The sequence below is a fragment of the Cyrtonyx montezumae genome, unplaced genomic scaffold, assembly GCF_038088225.1.
Source record: "Cyrtonyx montezumae isolate F1298 unplaced genomic scaffold, pur_monq_1.0 scaffold_11, whole genome shotgun sequence".
Taxonomy (NCBI): Eukaryota; Metazoa; Chordata; class Aves; order Galliformes; family Odontophoridae; genus Cyrtonyx; species Cyrtonyx montezumae.
Window position 1 is genome coordinate 10560415 of NW_027071837.1, and position 17385 is coordinate 10577799.

Sequence of the window (17385 nt, forward strand, 5' to 3'; positions counted from 1 at the left end):
GTGAGATGGGTTGTGTGAGAAGCATATGTAACCACAGGGGTTTGCTACTTCAGTGTGATTAATGAAGATCTGCAAAGCTTCAAGCTTAAAGTTATGCTGGCATAACTGGCATCTATGGAGAACCCTTAAACTAAATATTTGGTAAAGAAATAACAGAAGTAATGTATGTTGCAGGGTGCTTGAGGAACCCACTGGCTCAGCCTAAAGGAAACCTCAAGTACCTGCCTGTTTTCTGAGGCTGTTCGCAAGTCTTGAGAGACATACCTGACAAAAGCCAGCTCACTTCAAGCCTGCTGCCATTGCTCACCATTTCACTACCTTACATATCCTCTGACAGACAGCTTCCCATCAGCCTTCACTCTGAAACCCCTTCAACACCTGATGACTGCAGTGGTGGCTCACTGCAGATGAAAGCATGAGTTAGCTCAGTCCACAGGAACAGCAGCTTTTAGGAGTGCTTCCTAATACAAGGGTGTATACACTCAATATTTAGATTAAAAGAAGGCAGCAGGTTTGGCATCTGCACTCGTTTATACCTTAGGCATAACAGCATTTTTCTCATACAGGAAAACCAGAAGTGAATAGGACCAGATTTTAGGGTCCTGTCAGAGCAGAGTGAATACCTCCCAAAAATATGGAAGAATTAAAAATGAAATCTAAAAACCCCTTTTTTGTTCTAAAGTTTCACTTTTTTTTAGCAATAATACATTTCCACTGCAGTTGTTCAGAGTGCCACTCCACAAATTAACCTTCCTGCTACCAGGAGTTGGAAGGTACCTCTGCGTTCATGAATTTCATATGCAGGAAAATCTAAGTGGAAAAAAAAAGTCAGCTTCATCCAGCAGTCAGTGTGAAGATGCCCTAACAGAAATTCCTTCTTCAGGAACAGCAGGAGAGTAGGCAGAGTGGGAAATGTGTCAAACACTGTAGCTGATGAGCTTCACCCTCGACAGAAGTATGACATAACAGACAAAGAGATCAGCATTAGATTACTGAAGGAAATATGAGAAACACACTCCTCATCCAAAGCCATCTCCCCTTTCCAACCTGCAGTTCATCTCACTACTTGCTCCTTTCTGTCTACCCTAAACCTTTAGAGAGATACCCTAACTATATGAGCTTGGCTTTCAAAGCCAACTCTCAGGCAGCATGGCTTGTATTAGAACCTGTGAGAAAAGGGTACACAGCTTGTTGTAAAAGAGGAAAGAAGACACAGACGTGTGCCAGCAGCCCTCAGTTTAAGTAGGGGCACTTTCATCAAACAGCCATTTCCTTTTTCTCTAGAAGGCACCTGGCCTGGGGTGAAACACGATCCCAGCTATATCCATACTGCTCTGTTATGCCAACAAAATGAGTAAGGTAGCTGACCAAAAAAAATAAAATAAAGGCTGAACAACGGGGAGAAACAGATTTCAGATCCTGAAGGCACTTGATTGGAGGAACACTTCTCATAGTGTGGTTAGCCCCACTTCACCGAAGCTGAGATAAAGTTGCTGGATGAAAAGACCAGGCTGAGTGCACAGACAACGAGAGCTGACCAAGCTCAGAAAAAGGCAGAATACAGTCCCATAAAGCTCCCATGACCTTTGGTTCCACCTGCTCCCTCTCCCACGCAGGCAGAGAGAACTGCTCACAGAGGGCGGAGGTGTCTGAGGTATGTGCAGGATGGTTGTGGTGATGTACCAGCACGGCGTGGAGCTCAGCCTGCCTCCCCACAGTACCTGGCCCAGGCTAAGCTTGCAGTCCCAGCAGGCGTGCGGTGTTGAGCACATCATCTCTTGTCAGGTAGCAGCCACACAGCTGGCGGTACCCCGTGAATGCTTCCCGACCGTGCAGGACACGCCAGTTATCTACAAACAGGGCCTGGGTGGGAAGAGGAAAGGACAACAGAACACGGGTGAGCACCACTCTGAGCCAGGACCCTGTGACAGGACAGGTCCTGGAGCTGGATATCCTTGCCTCAGCCTTTAAGGTCATTTCCCCAGACATCCTTGAGAACAGAGAGGTGCTGGTGCTCTTTGATCTGAATAATTCTTCATTTTCATTTCTGGGGCCCTGGGCTCAAGCTGAATTTAGACCCTGTAGGAATAACAACTTTTTCAAGCAGGCACAGCTGGAGAAGAAGCCATACCCTGTAACACCTCTACAACTGCAGCTCCAGCTTTTCTAAAACTGCACCCAGCATCAGCCTTTCTAACTTGGGGCAGAGTTTGTTGGTTTTTTTTTTCCATTTAACACCAAGGTATGCAAAGGCATTTCTGGGACAGTGAAGAGATCCCCAGGTTTCCTATGATTCACCAGCAATACTAGGATTCAAATATAACCTCAAAACATTAGTAAATTTAGCCTCCCACATGCATTCTTTATATTTCTATTAAAAGATTTTTTGGTTCTGGAAGAAGTCAGAGGCTGAACACTAATTGCTCCCAGCCTTCATGCCTCTGAAGGTCCTTATTCAGTGACTGGAAAGATCTTCCTCTTCTCCTCTAGTCTGGGCTAACTTTCTTCTGAGGCTGTGTTTAAATTAATTACTTCTACCTTGTCTGGAAGCTAATATTCTTCCACAACAGTAAGAATACACATATAGTGGATGCCAGTACTAGAATACAAAGCACCTGAAACAGCTGTAAAGAGCCCCAGTACAAGGAACGAAGCATTAACTCCAGTGGCAACAGACCTGCACATCCATAGGAGCACCCTGCTCCCCTCCCCGTACCAAACACATGAGCCTCCAACTCCAAAGTCCTACCTTGCCTGGTTTCAGTTTGACCCACAGTTCATTTTCTGGTCTCCTGAGCTCAGTGGTGAGTGTGCGGTGAGCCGTGTACCAGCGATTCACAACATCATAAGGCACAGTGTTGATGACTGCACGGTCATAGTTGTTGTATCTAGAAGTAAAGAGAAAAGATCACTTATGTGGTCCCGTGAGCACAGTGCAGTCACATGTTTCCAGAGGGAAGCTCAGGAGCCATAAGATCAGCCAGGATACAGAAGGCACCAGTGAGGAGTACAGAGGCTATGCAGCACAAGCAGTACTTTGGGGAGATTACAGAACATTTGCAGCAAGGAGGAGTTCACTGTTACGTGTTACACTGTTTCTGCTGCTTTTCAACTCTACTTTCTCAGCTGTGGAGAAAAAGGTGGGAATAAAAGAGAAGCCCATCAGCAATGAGATATTTAAAAACTTATTTCCTCACAAGAAACGAAGCCCACACACCCTAGAAGTTTGCTGTCTGGTCAGCCAGTAGCTCCAAACTACTAAGGAAGGGCCAGGCTTTAACAGAGGCAGGCTGCTCACAGGGACGAGGGGATATCAGTGCCAGCAACTCACATTAGACAGACACAGCAACAGACAAGACTAAGGGTTTTTCAGAATAAAACTGCAAACTAGATATGCAAAGCCAAGCTGGAATTTCAAAAGAGCAGCCCAAACTCCCTTTGGAAGGGGATCACTCTGTGCTCTCCTTGCTCCTTGTAAGCAAATCTAGTCCTTAAGGGCTTTTTGAGAAGAGCTGAATCCTACTGTCTCTCAAAAGAAGCAACATGAGCCTTGAGATTTCAAGTGAGGAATGATTAGGATTACTCCAGGGAAGTCTAAAGGAGGGATGAGCACTTGCTCATACTCCCATCTAATGGTGCTGCTGCTACTACACAGTGCACACAAAGGCAAGATTATTGAAGCCCAAGTCCTTGAACTAGGACTCAGTGGGGCAAAGGCCACAGAGCTGAAGGTACAAAAATAAATAAGTCAAAACTCAGCAGCGATGCCCATCTTTGTAACAGTGGTTCTTACACTTCCCTGAAAATACCACTGCAAAGCCCAAAAGGAAACGCACAGTGTTTTAGTGGTTCCCCCCTCCCCAAAACATGCAATGGTTTTCCACTGAAGCTGTCTCCTGGAAAGCCTCCACAGTCTGCCCAACCCCATCTCCTCCCCATAAGCACGAGGCGTCCTTCTGATGTTACCTGATCAGGTAAAGCTCATTGTTCCAGGGGTAGACGTTGAGGACCGGCCCAACTCCGATCATGTGGTTGTGACAATCTCCCACATTCTCGATGTACTCATGCTTCAGTGGCACCTTACTGAGCAGCTCAAACTGATCGGGGGCTTGCCGGAGAACCTGCTCCGCCGCATAGAAACCATCCACCAGCAGTGTCCGCCCGCCTGTCCCCTCGTGCTTGAGGCAGTGAAACACTTGGATGCTGCATGGGTGAGAGCACAAGGGGAAAGACCTCAGCAGCCTGTGCTGTGAAGAAAATGCACTCCTTGTGGACACTGATAAAGCAGACTGACACAACACCTCTCTCTACTGGCGCTACAGATAAGACTCTCACAACAATTGTGGGAAAAACCTGATAGGGAATGGAGTTGGCCCAGTAAGAAGCAGCCCTACCTGCTCTATCGTCAGCACTCATCTGTTTTGCTTTCTGAGAAGAGCACTGCTGTCTACACTGCCTCCTAAATCAAAAGACATGAGGGTGAGAAACTGCAAGTGGTGTAGGATCAGGAATGCAACACCCAAGGTCCATTCAGGCAGCAGGATGCAGAGATTCAAAAGCATAAAACCAGCTTCCCTAGAATAACTCAGAACGAGAGGGCAGCTGAAGACACGCTGGTGGTACTACACTCTTATATGAATGAACACGCATCTTGGTCTCCCGCAGCTAGTCAAGACAAGCCTTGTGACAATATGTTAAAAACCCCTTGGGAAGCCTGGAGCAGAGTCCTTGAACGAGAAGCTTCCATAAAAGGATACCCCCTTCCTAGCAGGAAGCCATCCAGTTCAGCTGAACAGCTTTTGCTCTTATACTCCCTGAAGTTTCTTTATTCCCATTCATCCAAGCATGTTAGACCCTGCGCTGTCAAGAACAGACAGCTAGGAACTGCCTTGAGTCACATACTGTCAGTTTTCACAGTGTATCAACTTCACTTATCAGAAAAGTAACCTTTTGGGGCAGCTGTTATCTCCTGATCTTCCTTTGAGGCCTCTTAACCTCACCCCACACCAAGTGTTCAGCAGAAGCTTCTAACTACAGCCTCACTGTACCTTTTCACCTGGACTCTAAACAGGAGGATCAGAATAATTAGAGCAAGGCAGTTCACAAGTGCAGGAGCACAGGTTGCCCAACATCTCGTGGCCCTGCACTTTCAAGGCAACAGCCTCTTCCTGCAGCTCAGGGCACTAAGTTTCGTGTGAGGGCAAGCTGCAAGCTCTTTGCTGCCTGCTAAGTCAGATAACGCTGCACACTTCCCCATGTCTTGGGGATTTTCTCTCCTCTACACTTTATCATAATTTAACTTGAGACTTGTCAGATCTGTTTGATGTCACGCAGTGTAGTAGGAAAAGCAGACATACCAATAAACATGTCTTTCTTGAAAAAACACCTCACTTCTTTTAGAAGCAGGTCAAAAGTTTAAAATGTTTAAAATGTTTCAGAATAAGCCTCCAACAGTCTGAGAAAGGATTTCTGGCAGAGAGATGTGCTCAGAAAAGCCAGAAATTCATGTTTTACCTGCACAGCTACAGTTTGCAAGCATTAATAGCCCACTAGCATAGGCCACACTGCCATGGCTTGATACATTTCACTTTGCTGCAGACTAGAATGTACCTATCCAAGAGAAAAGTACAGAATTGTAAGCTGAAGCTCTGATTATTAACTTTGATTTGATTTTCTGAAAGATTTTGTGAGTTCCTAGTACAAATCAAGCAAGCAGGTAACTGCACAGGCCATGAAAGCACATGAGCTACAGTTAGCTGCTCACTGGAAACTAAGGAAGCCAACCTGAAGCACATGGAAGGATTTAAGTTTAGCTACACAGAGCACACTACAAACTGCTTACCTTGCTCCTGACACCTCGCTGCTTCAGAACAAAAGCTGACACCCAAAAAGTCTGCTAGGTTGGGCACAGGCAAGCAGGGTACCTCCTGAATAGCACTACTTTTCCTGCCCTAAGGGGGCTGCTCTGAAATTCACATGCTGCCAGAACATCTCACACGATTTGGTCCTCCTCTGTTTTTCCAGCTCTACCTAACAGAACTTTCCCATTACGATGCTCAGGAATTCAACAGCCTCATTAGGAAGAGTAAATCCTACTTGAAGGCAGGAAGCAGGACAACATAACATCTCCTGGCCCCTGCAGTCCTACTTCCAGACAAAATCACCATACTTCCAACAGTTCAATACCAGGGCCTTTCCATGACTACCCTCTAGACTGAGATGAAACCAGATTAAAAATAAAAAGAATTAAGGACAAAATGAAGCCTTTGTTCTTCAGTGTGACCCATGATCAGGGCTGCTGCCTTTCTTTCTCCAGCTGGGTATAGAACTTGCAGCCCAGAGCCTACACTGGAAAAGCAGTTTGAACACTTGCATTTGGGAAATGTTACAGCCACAAACGTTTTTTTCCAAAATATTTTGAAGCTCAATCAGGTGTAGACTTCGAAGGGCTGGATAGGCCTTTCCTACAGGGCTGCATCACTGCCAGAATGCAAATCCCTACCAGTCTGAAGCTAAGCATCTGCAAAGGACAGATATGAGGACAGCACACAGCTCTGGTGCCGCTCATGCAGCTGGTGAGGGCAGAAGCAGATAGTGTAGGCTGTGCCAAGACAAGCTGCTCCCTCCTTCCCCAGAGGTTACCACTGGAAGAGCTCTGCCAGTGAAACATAGTGCTGATGTGGACAAAGAGGGCTTGCCCCAGGTCAGCACGATTAAGGTGAAGCAAATTTCTGCAGCAATTTTGTACAACACACTACAAAGACTATCAGAACTCTCTCACTGTCTGCACTCTGGAAGACCTGGGAGCTTATAGCACAGGAAATCTACACACTACCTTACTTCAAAGGAATCAAGCAAGATCCAGAATTACTGTATGACTAGCACCACTACGTCACATCAACAGTACTGGAAACAACAAAGTCTAAACTGCACCACTGAGAATCACTCCTGCCTTCTGAGCTGAGTGTCTGAGAACCAGCATCAGCACATACCCGCAGGGCTCCTGGAAGTAGGTTGTGTCAGTGTGCCGATCCAGAGCCAGTTTTGTGTAGGCAGTGTCACCCCGGGAGAAATCAGAGGTAAAGTACCACATTCTGCCATAGATGGTCTCCCTGCAAAAGAGGTGGGCAGTTATCACCAAGTGCTTCAGGGTGTTGTAAAATAGACCTCTCCTGCACTTTGAGGTCACTCTCGTCCATCTTTCACACAGAACAAGTCTTCCTTCTCCTCCATAAATACAGATCTTCCTTTTACTGTCAAGTCCTGGGCAAATCATGGAAAGAGAAGTTACCAGAGCACACCTATAGCCTTTGTTTGCACCCACTGTGGGTACAACTCCCTTTCTTGTTCTTAGCAGTTGGAGTTTTCACCAGCCTCCCTGCACTATGCCTTCTCTAAACTCTGCCATGCAACGACCTGGGAGAGACAAACAATACTTAAGGGTTACAGGATGAGGGTAAGGATCTGGAGGAAAACGTGGGCTGGATATTCCTCAGAGTCCTTAATTTCTATTTGGAGTGGCTATTCATCAACAGAAGTAGGAATCTCTCCTCTTCTAATAGCTCAAGGCAAGTTAAGCTGTTTCTGCAGCTTGGACAATACTTGAAACTCAAACCCAGGGTTGCCGTGCTGTTGGTGTGTTTTAAACAAACACAGAAGAAACATTTCCCAGTGTTTTTCTTTAGCAAGAGCTACAATTTGGTTTTGATCTCCCTTGGCTCCCAGGGCCAGGGCTGCCCTCTTAACCTTTCAAGTCACAACAGGAAATATCTCTCCTTGCAAAGCTCAAGTCTTCCCAGACAGGCTACTTCCTTCAGTCACTCTTCTCTGTGCATGGTCCCACTATCACAAAAGTCACTGTATGCTCCTGAGGCAGCTCTAACCTAGGAACTCTATGTGGTCTCACCAGAGACTGCAGAAGACCCAGACCCTTTGTGTACAAAATAGACAACAGCACACAATACAAGGGCAGCATCTTCCCATACACAAAGGAAATAACAGCCTACCATTTATGGTCCTACTACAAAGCTGTCTGCAGTCTTCCTGGGGAACCACTAGTTACCTGATTAAACTGATCCTTTCTGCTAAGATCTGTGTGTCCTCTTTGGTGGGAGTGACATTCTCAACAAAAGCAATCCCATATAGAAGGAAGTTTTGCAGGAACTCCTTCAGCCCCTCATCCGTCTCCAGGAAACTACGGCAGTCAACGGAGGGGACCTGGGCTTGGTGGTAGATTTCTGCATTCCAGAGGATCCGTGGGTGCATGACCTGCTGCTTCTGCCCCTCGTAGCTGTTCTTCACCAGCCACTGCAGCCCGTACCGTGTAACGTGCCCATCCGGCCCTGCGACACATGGGGAGGGTCAGTCATTGCAGTGCACAGCCTGAAACCACAGCCAGTGCAACCATCAACCTAGGACAGTCCTCACCCTTTTAATTTTGACTAAAAACATAATATTTAGGCTGGTATCAAGAGGAAAAAAAGTATCTGGTGTAAGCCATAAATGCTAGAAGTATCAAGGACAACTCCAAATTCGGAGCCAAGTGTTTCTACTTCAGTAGTTCTGTCCTCCAGTGACAGGACTCCCTGGAAAAGTAAAGCACTGATGACTAGACCATAAATGAAGGTACCACAGATGAAAGCAAACTCCAGCAAAAGGAAAAAAGCAGCAGGGAAGCACAGGAGGAAGGACACAAGATATGAATTCCGATAAGGAACACCAGGTTCAAACAGATCAAAGAAAATTCCATCAGTTCTTGGTATGCTCACTATCTGCACTGCTGCCACATTCATGCAAACCAATAAACTACACAGATGCTGGAGATGCACACATCTCTAATCAAGAGGAGAGGGAGAATGCTAGGGGGGAAAGAAAACAGACACAAACAGGACTGCGTTGTGTTTACAGAAACAGCCCTACTCAGAACAGCAGTGTTTAGGATCTGCTTACAGCTAAGCCTCCTCCCAAAGCAGCTCCTGATTCAGAGAGAAGGTTTTCTGGGAGGGGACAGCCTTGAGAGTGGGATCTATCAACCAGCTCCATTCCAACTGGGGCTGGGTTTTGACCAGACAAGGTACAGGTGCTTTGGTACTCACACGTGAGGAAAAGCGTGGTCTCATCCACTCGGACAGCCTTGGGCTTGATCCCTAGGTCCACGCTAGCCGTGTCCAAGCTGCGCTGGTTCGTCTTGGCGTTGTAGCAGGAAGCTGAGCGGCAGTGGTCCCGCAGCCACACGAAATCGAAGCGCATCAGGGTGTCTGCATACCTGAGCTCTGCCAAGAGTCATGGGCATAGAAGATGCGTTGGTGTGAAAAGAGAGGAAAAAAGAAAACACAAAGAACCTACAAGTTATGACCAACTTATAGGACATGCAGAGCTTGTTCGACTTAGCACCTCTGTGTAAATCAGCTTGGCACATGATGACCAGCAAAAGGTCTCAAGTGAAGAGCACTGATTTTGCCACTGTCTCCTGTCTTACTACATCCACAATCAGTCTCACACATCACAATCTCTAACTCCCACTTAGCACTGAAATCCTCATCACCCTGTTCCCTCCAGAGAAAGCTTAGGAATACCCAAAGCCCTTTAGAGGGAAAACAGCTGGCACAGGCAATAGAAGAGCCCTTTCTACTCAGCTTGAAATCCAAGTATCCATCTGGTAAACAATATTCTTTTTCAGAGGACCACTATGTTGGATAAAATATTAAGCCTGTTTCAAAAGGGCATTGCTTACAAGAGACTCTAGAGTAGCAACACCTTCTAACGAGCCTCAGTATACATCACAAGGCAGAGGCTAGACAGCTGCAGATGACAAACACTACAGTGAAATGTGCCTCAGTTACTAAGACATGTACAAAAAAAAGAAACAGAAGACAAATTGACCTTAGACTGCATTTTTAACTGGTTTACTTCACACAAAGGCACGTACTCCTTGCTTTTTCCTTCAGCATTCTCACAGGGAGGAACAACTTACATCAACAAGGCTTGCTTGTATCATCCAGTCACGCCAACAGGTTGACTACAAGCCTGCTCTAACTTACTCTGTTTCACAGGTCGGTGTTTTTAGGGAAACCTGCAAGTGAGGACAAGGCAGGGAGCTGGGACATACACCAAACCAGCCATCCCACCTGCAAGTCACAGCAAACAGTTGGAGAAAGGGCAAGGTTCAGATGCAACAACAGCTCAGGAATCACTTGATTTTTGAGTTAGCACTGCCTCACTTATTACAAAAGACTCACTGCCGGCAGACAAACCTGCTCCATCCTGCTTTTGGGAGTTTCCAAAGAGAAAATAAAACACCGATTGCAGCACACATCTCTCTAAAAAACAAGGGCTGTTTCAGAAGAGAACCACCACTGGGAAACAAACTCAGGAAATTCTTGCTCCTCTTCTCCCAGAGACCCAAAAGCAGGCTCAAAAGCACACACCTACCTAGATGATCACTGTGTAACTGCCAGGCACAGCTGAGGGACTCTGGGGCCGTGTGATGCCAGCGAGCCACAGCAGTGGTGAGGGTCCTCCTGACGCAGGGCAGCCCCAGCAAGTGATGTCCAGTGCGTTGGCAAGGCACACTGAGCAGGCACGCCAGCCTCTGGCACCACATCCTGAACAGCCAAGAGAGGAGGGAGAACAAAGAGAGTTAGCTGCACTGTTGTTCTTGGAAAAAAAAAGTAGAGCATGCAGCAATCTCCACAACATTGAGTGCTGTACCCTTGCTTAGGTCAGCTGCAGTGAATACTTATAGACATCACTGCTACCAAAGAAAATGAAAGCCCCTAAAAACTGAGTGTGGAAGCAGAAGAGAATTCAGTATTAGGGAAGATGATGAATTTCTATAAGAAATAAGAGAATCCAATCAGAGAACATCAGTTGTAAACAGGAGAAGAAAAAAGGGCATCTTGCTTATTTTGTGACCAACATAAACTGCAGAAAATCATTCTGGGGAGAAGCAGATGAGATCCTGGGATTTATCACAGGCAAAGCACTTCAAGAAGAGACAGCTGAGTGTTCAAAGCTCTTTACAAAACACTGGCAAAACCTTATCTGCAGCAAGTCTTGTCCTCCCTCTGGTCTTCCCCAAGCTGAATTCCCCCTTGCTGGACTGAGCTGTAATCATCAGGGAAGAGGAGAAAAGTGACCTTGGTTAGGAAAGCAAGAAATAGAGGAATCTACGAATTAGGTCAGTTCCAGAAAAAGTATGCAAAACAATGAAGACGATGACATTTTACTGCCAAAGGACACAGCAAGCATGGAAAAGTAACCAGGCATGGTTAACAATTGACCAGAGATGAGAAGGTGAATTCCAGAGGTTGTTTCGTGACAACACTTCAGTACAATGAACAAAAGCAAAATCCCGAAGCTTTAAGCCAAAGCCATACTAAGCACTCTGCCAGGTGTTCATCAAGTTCTGGAGGTCAGGCCCAAATCCAGCAGAACTTTAACAATGCTTTGATCTGAAGCACAGAGAAATGCAGTATCACTGAGCAAGACACAGGCACAGAAAGAATTTCTTATCCTATGTCTCTGATTTGCCTTCATTTTCTTATCTGCAGAGTACAGATGTTGGTGCTTCAGCTGTCCAATCTGCTTCTCCACTTCATAGGTGACTTGGTGCAGAGATGTCCAAAGTTAATAAGAACAGTAAAATCAGCAGAGGGGGATGTTCCCAGAAAATTTGCTGAGTATGAAAAAGTAGACTGTCAATTCCAGGGGAAAAAAACAAAAAAGTAGAATCTGTTTACAAAAATAATACAGTTTGAGATTCAGATGCAAGTCACTGAGTTGTGCAAGGTGCTCGGCCTCAGTCTGTGTACCACACACTGACAGTTTTCAAGCTGCAGAAGGACGGTTCTGATTTCTGTGGTTAATAAAATGCAGCATGCCCTCCTCAGCAGGCTGCATGGAATCCAGTTGTCTTGCAAATCAGCTGGATTCAGGTTAGAAGCTGCTGTTTAGCTCTGCACACCAGGCAGAGGAGGAGTGCTGGCAGCTCATTGCTTTCTGCCTGACACCTGCAGACAGCAAGACCTCTGCTAACTGACTTTGCACCCTGCAAAGCTCCTGGATCTCTTTCCATATGCTGACTGAGCTGCAGCATCCTAAGTCTCTAGCACCTTCACTGCAGACAAACTATGCACCAGAATGTCAGGTTTTGCAGAAATAATTTGGCATCTAGTTATGCTAATGCTGAGTTTTGGGAGAATGCTTTACAAACACTCACCACTTTGTAAACAGAATGTAGGAAAACAAATTAGTTATTAAGTTCACATATCACATTTGGCTAAGGGAAGGAAATCTGTAAGAGGACCTACAGAGAACCAGGAATAAACAGTAACAGTTGTTGTGTTTATTAAGTTTAAAGAAATGAGTTAACTCATCAAACCAAGTGTTACCACTCAGGTTGCTTTAAGACTATGCTTTGTGAAAGAAACAAAATCTTAAGACTCACTCTGTTTTGGCTTTTGGATCTCAAGAATATCCACTGACACAGAGAATAAAAAAAAAAAAGGAAGCCTGTTTGCACATGCCTGATATCTCCTCACACAGGACACAAAACTGGTAGGAAAAGCTCATCTATAAATCCATTTAGAAAGCAGCCTCTGCCTGGGGCAGCTCCAGCTGTAGTTATCTCTTTCTGCACATGTTCTTTTTTATCTCTGTCTTCTTCCAGTATCAAAACTTACCAGAGAATAAACACAGGTAATGGTAAGTGACCCAGATACTTAATCTAATCACTGAGACCTCTTGCTTCTCTGTTGTTCTTCCTGGAAGCAGACACCACAAACAGCTGAGAGAAGCCATAAATTAAACCTTTCCAAAAGGCATTAAAACTAAGAGAAGTCGAACACGCACACAAAAAAAAACACCTGTATAATTAGACAGAATTTATATTTCGCCTTTGAGCTTGTTTAACAAAAGCTAACAACACTCACATGGCTGGAATTAGTTATGTGAACAGCTCTCTCCCCTAGTCCTCCTATTTGCCTTCCCACTGCACTTCTGATCTGTATGTTGCCAATATTAGACACACCTTACCTAGGTACCAGTGAAATGCAGCAGCTGCAGGTTCCAAGACCAAATTCCCCTTGAAATTCACTAAGAACAGGCAGGAGGAAGAAGACCCTAGACTACCATTCACATGAAGACAAGTGGATTTTGAGAAAGGAGAAATCTTCAACTTCCAACTCTGCCCTTCTGTCAAAGGGAGGCAAGATCCTGCACAGACATTATACACAAAAGTCTTGTTTGGCTCAACCTATCCAAGAGTCCACCAGCTGCTGAACGAGACACAGGAGCACACACAGAAGGCATGGCAGAGGTGACACACTGAGCAGGAGGAGCAGAAAACTCAAATAACTTGTGATCAGAGGAACGCCATAGGGCTCTGGGGAGCAACAAGAGAAACACAGCGGGAGCAGCAGGAAGGAAGAGTGGGCCTCGTTTGCCTAGGAGACATCCCTCTGAGCATCTCATCACTTCCCCGACCTACAGAGGTTTCATCACTGCCAATGCAATAAACATTTGAAGCAACTAGCTGTGCTTTTTAAAGCCCTTAGATAAAAACAAAAACAAACCTACAGTCTCATGTAGAGCTGGAAAAGAAACAGTAATCAAATATTTTCATCTAAAAATACGGATCAGCAGAAGGAGGAAGCACACGAACCCGCAGCCCTCGCTCAGCTCAGAGCAAAAACACTTCCAGGAGAAGCACCGCGGTACGGACCTGTTCCCGATGACACGCGACAGCGTGCCCGGCTCGTTCTTACAGCTTATGTGGCATCTGAAAAAAGAAAAAAAAAGTCTATTTTTTCCCCATGAAGCGTTTCAAAACACTCCACCTCTCGCGCTCACCCTGCTCACCGCGGCCAGAGCCTGAGCTTTCGGAGCTAAGAGAAACACGCAGATTTCAGCAGTGCAAAAGACGCACCCAAACCCCCCCACGACCGCAGCGTCCCGAGGCCGAAGAAGACCACCGACCCCAGCTCAGCCTCCCCCCCCCGCCCCACAGCAAAGCCTCCAACGGTACCGGGACCGCCGTAGGACCGCAGAGGGTGGAAACCCGTGAGCAGTGCATCGCTCCCCGCGTTACCTGGGGCCGTGCCTGCGGGGACCAGAGCTCCCCACACTGCCCCCGCTGCTGCACGCGGAGATTTATAGGTGGGAGGCCGAGGCGCAGAGCGCCGCGCACCATAGAGAGTAAAAAACCTCCGGGCACAGAGAGGAGACGGCTGTGATAGAGAGGCTCCCGCCATAGAGCGGGCCCGAGGTGCGAGAGCGCCCCCGGCGGGGGCGGAGGGAATCATAGAGCAGCCCGCCGAGAGATCATAGAGAAGAGAGTTGCGGGATAGAGAGGCGCTGCGGGGCGCTGGTTGCGCATGCGCCCTGCAGGTCGGCGCTGTCGCGGGGTGGGAATGAGGGTCGGGGTCGCGGCAGGAGGTGCGGAGGTCCAATTCTGGCGGGCAAAACCTCTAGATTTTACCACTGAGAAGCAATGGCTCGCGTGTGCGGCGCTTAGGAGGATGTGAGGCGGGCGGTGGAGCTGGTCCGGCCGCTGGAGGGCCGCATTGTCCCGCGGATGGCAGCTCCGGGCCCTCCTGTCCTGCGGGCAGGCCACGGATGCTCAGTGCTTTGGCTGCTTGAGGTGGGCGCAGCCCTCGGGGAGCGGCTTCGCAGCGCGGACCCGGGTGGTGGCACATAACGGCACGGTGGTGGCACTGAGCTTGTTTCCGTCCAGGCAGTGCCATCAGCGGCGGTGACAGAGCCCCCAGCACCGCCACCCAACCTCATCATAACACGGGGATGCCGCCTGAGCAGCACTGACCCTGGCACTGTGCCTGCACTCACCATGGCTTTCTAAAATTCAGGCATCCTGAGCCCTCTGTCCCCGTGCCGTCGTTGAGTGGCAGCATGTCACCACAGCTCTGTTTTCCGAGATTTTTTTTTTTCCCCCTTCTTTCTTCAGGAAAGCGATGGGGGAGGTGCCTGGAACAGGCAGAGGAGCTGGCTGGGCTCTGCTGCTTCCCAGCAGCTCAGCGCAGCTCCCAGAGGGGATAAACGAGTTAGTCACTTGCTGAGCTCACAGCAGAGGCATCTCAGCCTCCATGAGAATTTGTCACTGGCCCTTCCTGGGCTGCTGGGTACGCAGAGACGGGGGAGAGACTGGGAACTTGAGGGGTACCCTTCCTGAACTGACTGATGGGGTTGGGCAGCAACACTGCAAGGTCATACGGTTGTTCTTCACCTCAAGGATGGTGTGGAGCTCACCGTTGCTCACAGTCACACCTGATTCCCACTGCATAGAAGTTTGTATGCTGAAAAAAAGAGGCACCAGGGAGCTTTCTAGGGATTTCCCTGTGAGATTCTGGAGCTGGGAATTTTCCCTGATTTCCACCCCTCCATGCAGCAATGCCTCTTGCTCACATGTGCCTCCCAGGGTCACAAGTGGTTTTTAAAAAAAGCAACAGCCCACACAATGCTCTTCCCTTCTTCAGGCGGGTGCTGCTGACGAGATACCGCATCCTGTCCTGAGGGTACAGAATTAGCCCTCCACATGGGAAAGGCCCTGCCAATCCCAGCCACCAGCTCCAATGCCTCAGGGCTACGAGGTCAGAAGCACATCACTGCTACGCATCCTACAGATGTATCCTCCAGTCCCTTCCAATGGGTTATGCGAGATGTTCCTTCTGTGCTCTCTTGGAGGCCACGTTGCTGGTGCTGATGTCAAATGGTGTTTTCCTTGACGTGCAGGGCACATGCAGGTTTCTCTTTACTCATGGCTTTGCACTGGCAAAATCCGGGGGACACTTGCGCAGGTCAGGACAAGGAATTAACATTTTTACAGGAAACGTGGCAGTTTCCACACAAGCTGCAAGAACAAAGAAGGGCTGAGCAAATTGGGGATATTCCTGGAAGTGGCTTTTGGAATAGAAATATTGAAAAGTGACAGCATGGGTTTAGGCACTGTTTCATTCTGATGCACAACCACCCAAACTGAATGTCCACTCCACCTAAACCCATTACCCTCTGTAATGTAATGAAAGTCACAGCAGTGACAGCAGAGCAGCAAAGCCCTAGGCTGCAGCAAGTGAGGATATGCTCAAATCTAGCAGCTGTAGACACAGATACAAAGGAAAGAATCTACTTACACTCCGAAGGCCTCAGGTACACAGGAATCTCCAGCAAAATTCCCTTGCTTCCACTACCAACCCTTAAATAAGGTCTGGGAAGGCAGCTCCTGGCCCCCACCCCTTCTTGTCACTCAGATGTATTGCATGCACCTGAGCTCCCCTGGGTTGGCTCTGCCTTTCCTCCAGGTGCTCAATCACTGCTTCAAGCTGTGACTTAGCATTTATGTTACACCACTCAGGAGTACAGTTCAACCCAACCCAAGATGTGTGACACGATCACACCCAATACAAGCTAAATGGTCCAACCAATCACAACTCAATCAAATGTGCCTCAGTGATGCAACCTAAGCCAGCCTGAGTGATGAAGTCCAGCCCAGCTCAACCCAACTTAACAAAGTCATCATAGATGCACAGCAGGATCCAGGAGGACCTTTTAGAAAGGTCAAAGGAAGAAGGGTCCAAGAGCTCCCTCTTTGCTACAAGGCATTTGTAACATAATAGTAACAAGAGCAAAACAACTTTATCAACCAGGACTGCACCCCTATAACCCTAGCTGTGAAAGGCTGAAAGGTGGCTGTGTGTGGAAGACATGAGAGTCCAGATGGATTTTCTAATAATTTAAGATAACTTAAGCCTCTTTCACCTCCTAATTGTCCCCTTCCATGGATGAAGTCACCTCCAAATGTCTGCAGCTCTCAGTGATACTGGACAGTGAGTTTCATGGTGACTGAGAGACCAGCCAAAGGAGAAGAACCCAAATCCCCTTGGGGGCTGCAGTCAGGGCAGGGAGCTGATCTGCCCACTCCTCAGGAATGCATCATGTACCCATGGAAACGCAAATAACTATTTATTTGACTTGTTTCAATCTTTTAAAAGTTAATTTAATCCCCTGACTTTTTTTTTTTTTTTTTTTTTGGTTATTCGAAGGAAGGAAGGAAGCCCAAACTCGGATGTTTATTTGTTCTGTCCTGGCCAATGTTCCCTTGGTTGTGCTCCAGTGGCCGATAAACTGGCAGGGAAGCCGAGCGTGGAGCACGGCAGAGCCTGGGAAAGGCCGGGACCCTGCTTCCCCTGCCCTTACGTCATGGTTTCTCTCTGATTAGTTTGGCCTGGGGCTGCCAGCTGCCTTCGCTCCCTTGTCCCTATGCTGCCTGTGCTTGTCATCATGTCCCCATACCTGATGTAGGTGGGATGCATGGAAAGGCAGCACAGGGCTGGACCAGGAGGATGCTGCTGGGGTGCCTTGAGCTGATAGGGG

At 47.5% G+C, this 17385-nt stretch overlaps 2 protein-coding genes across 3 annotated transcripts in view; one reads left to right on the forward strand and one right to left on the reverse strand.

Moving 5' to 3' along the window:
* The window catches only part of SPRY3 (sprouty RTK signaling antagonist 3), a 69596-nt gene that overhangs the window by 38418 nt on the left and 13793 nt on the right, over positions 1–17385 (forward strand). The gene's annotated exons all lie outside the window — the stretch shown is intronic.
* TMLHE (trimethyllysine hydroxylase, epsilon) lies at positions 475–11646 on the reverse strand. 2 transcript variants are annotated; one of them, XM_065729600.1, is made up of 8 exons: positions 11039–11646; positions 10432–10604; positions 9096–9272; positions 8063–8342; positions 6993–7112; positions 3967–4203; positions 2750–2888; positions 475–1863 (listed from the first exon to the last, which is right to left on the reverse strand). In XM_065729600.1, the coding sequence occupies exons 2-8, from the start codon at positions 10601–10603 to the stop codon at positions 1732–1734; spliced, it is 1257 nt and encodes a 418-aa protein (XP_065585672.1). In that variant the 5' UTR covers position 10604; positions 11039–11646; the 3' UTR covers positions 475–1731. The 2 variants fall into 2 exon arrangements, with proteins under 2 accessions (XP_065585672.1, XP_065585671.1); XM_065729599.1 differs by lacking the exon at positions 11039–11646 and having other exon boundaries at positions 10432–10618.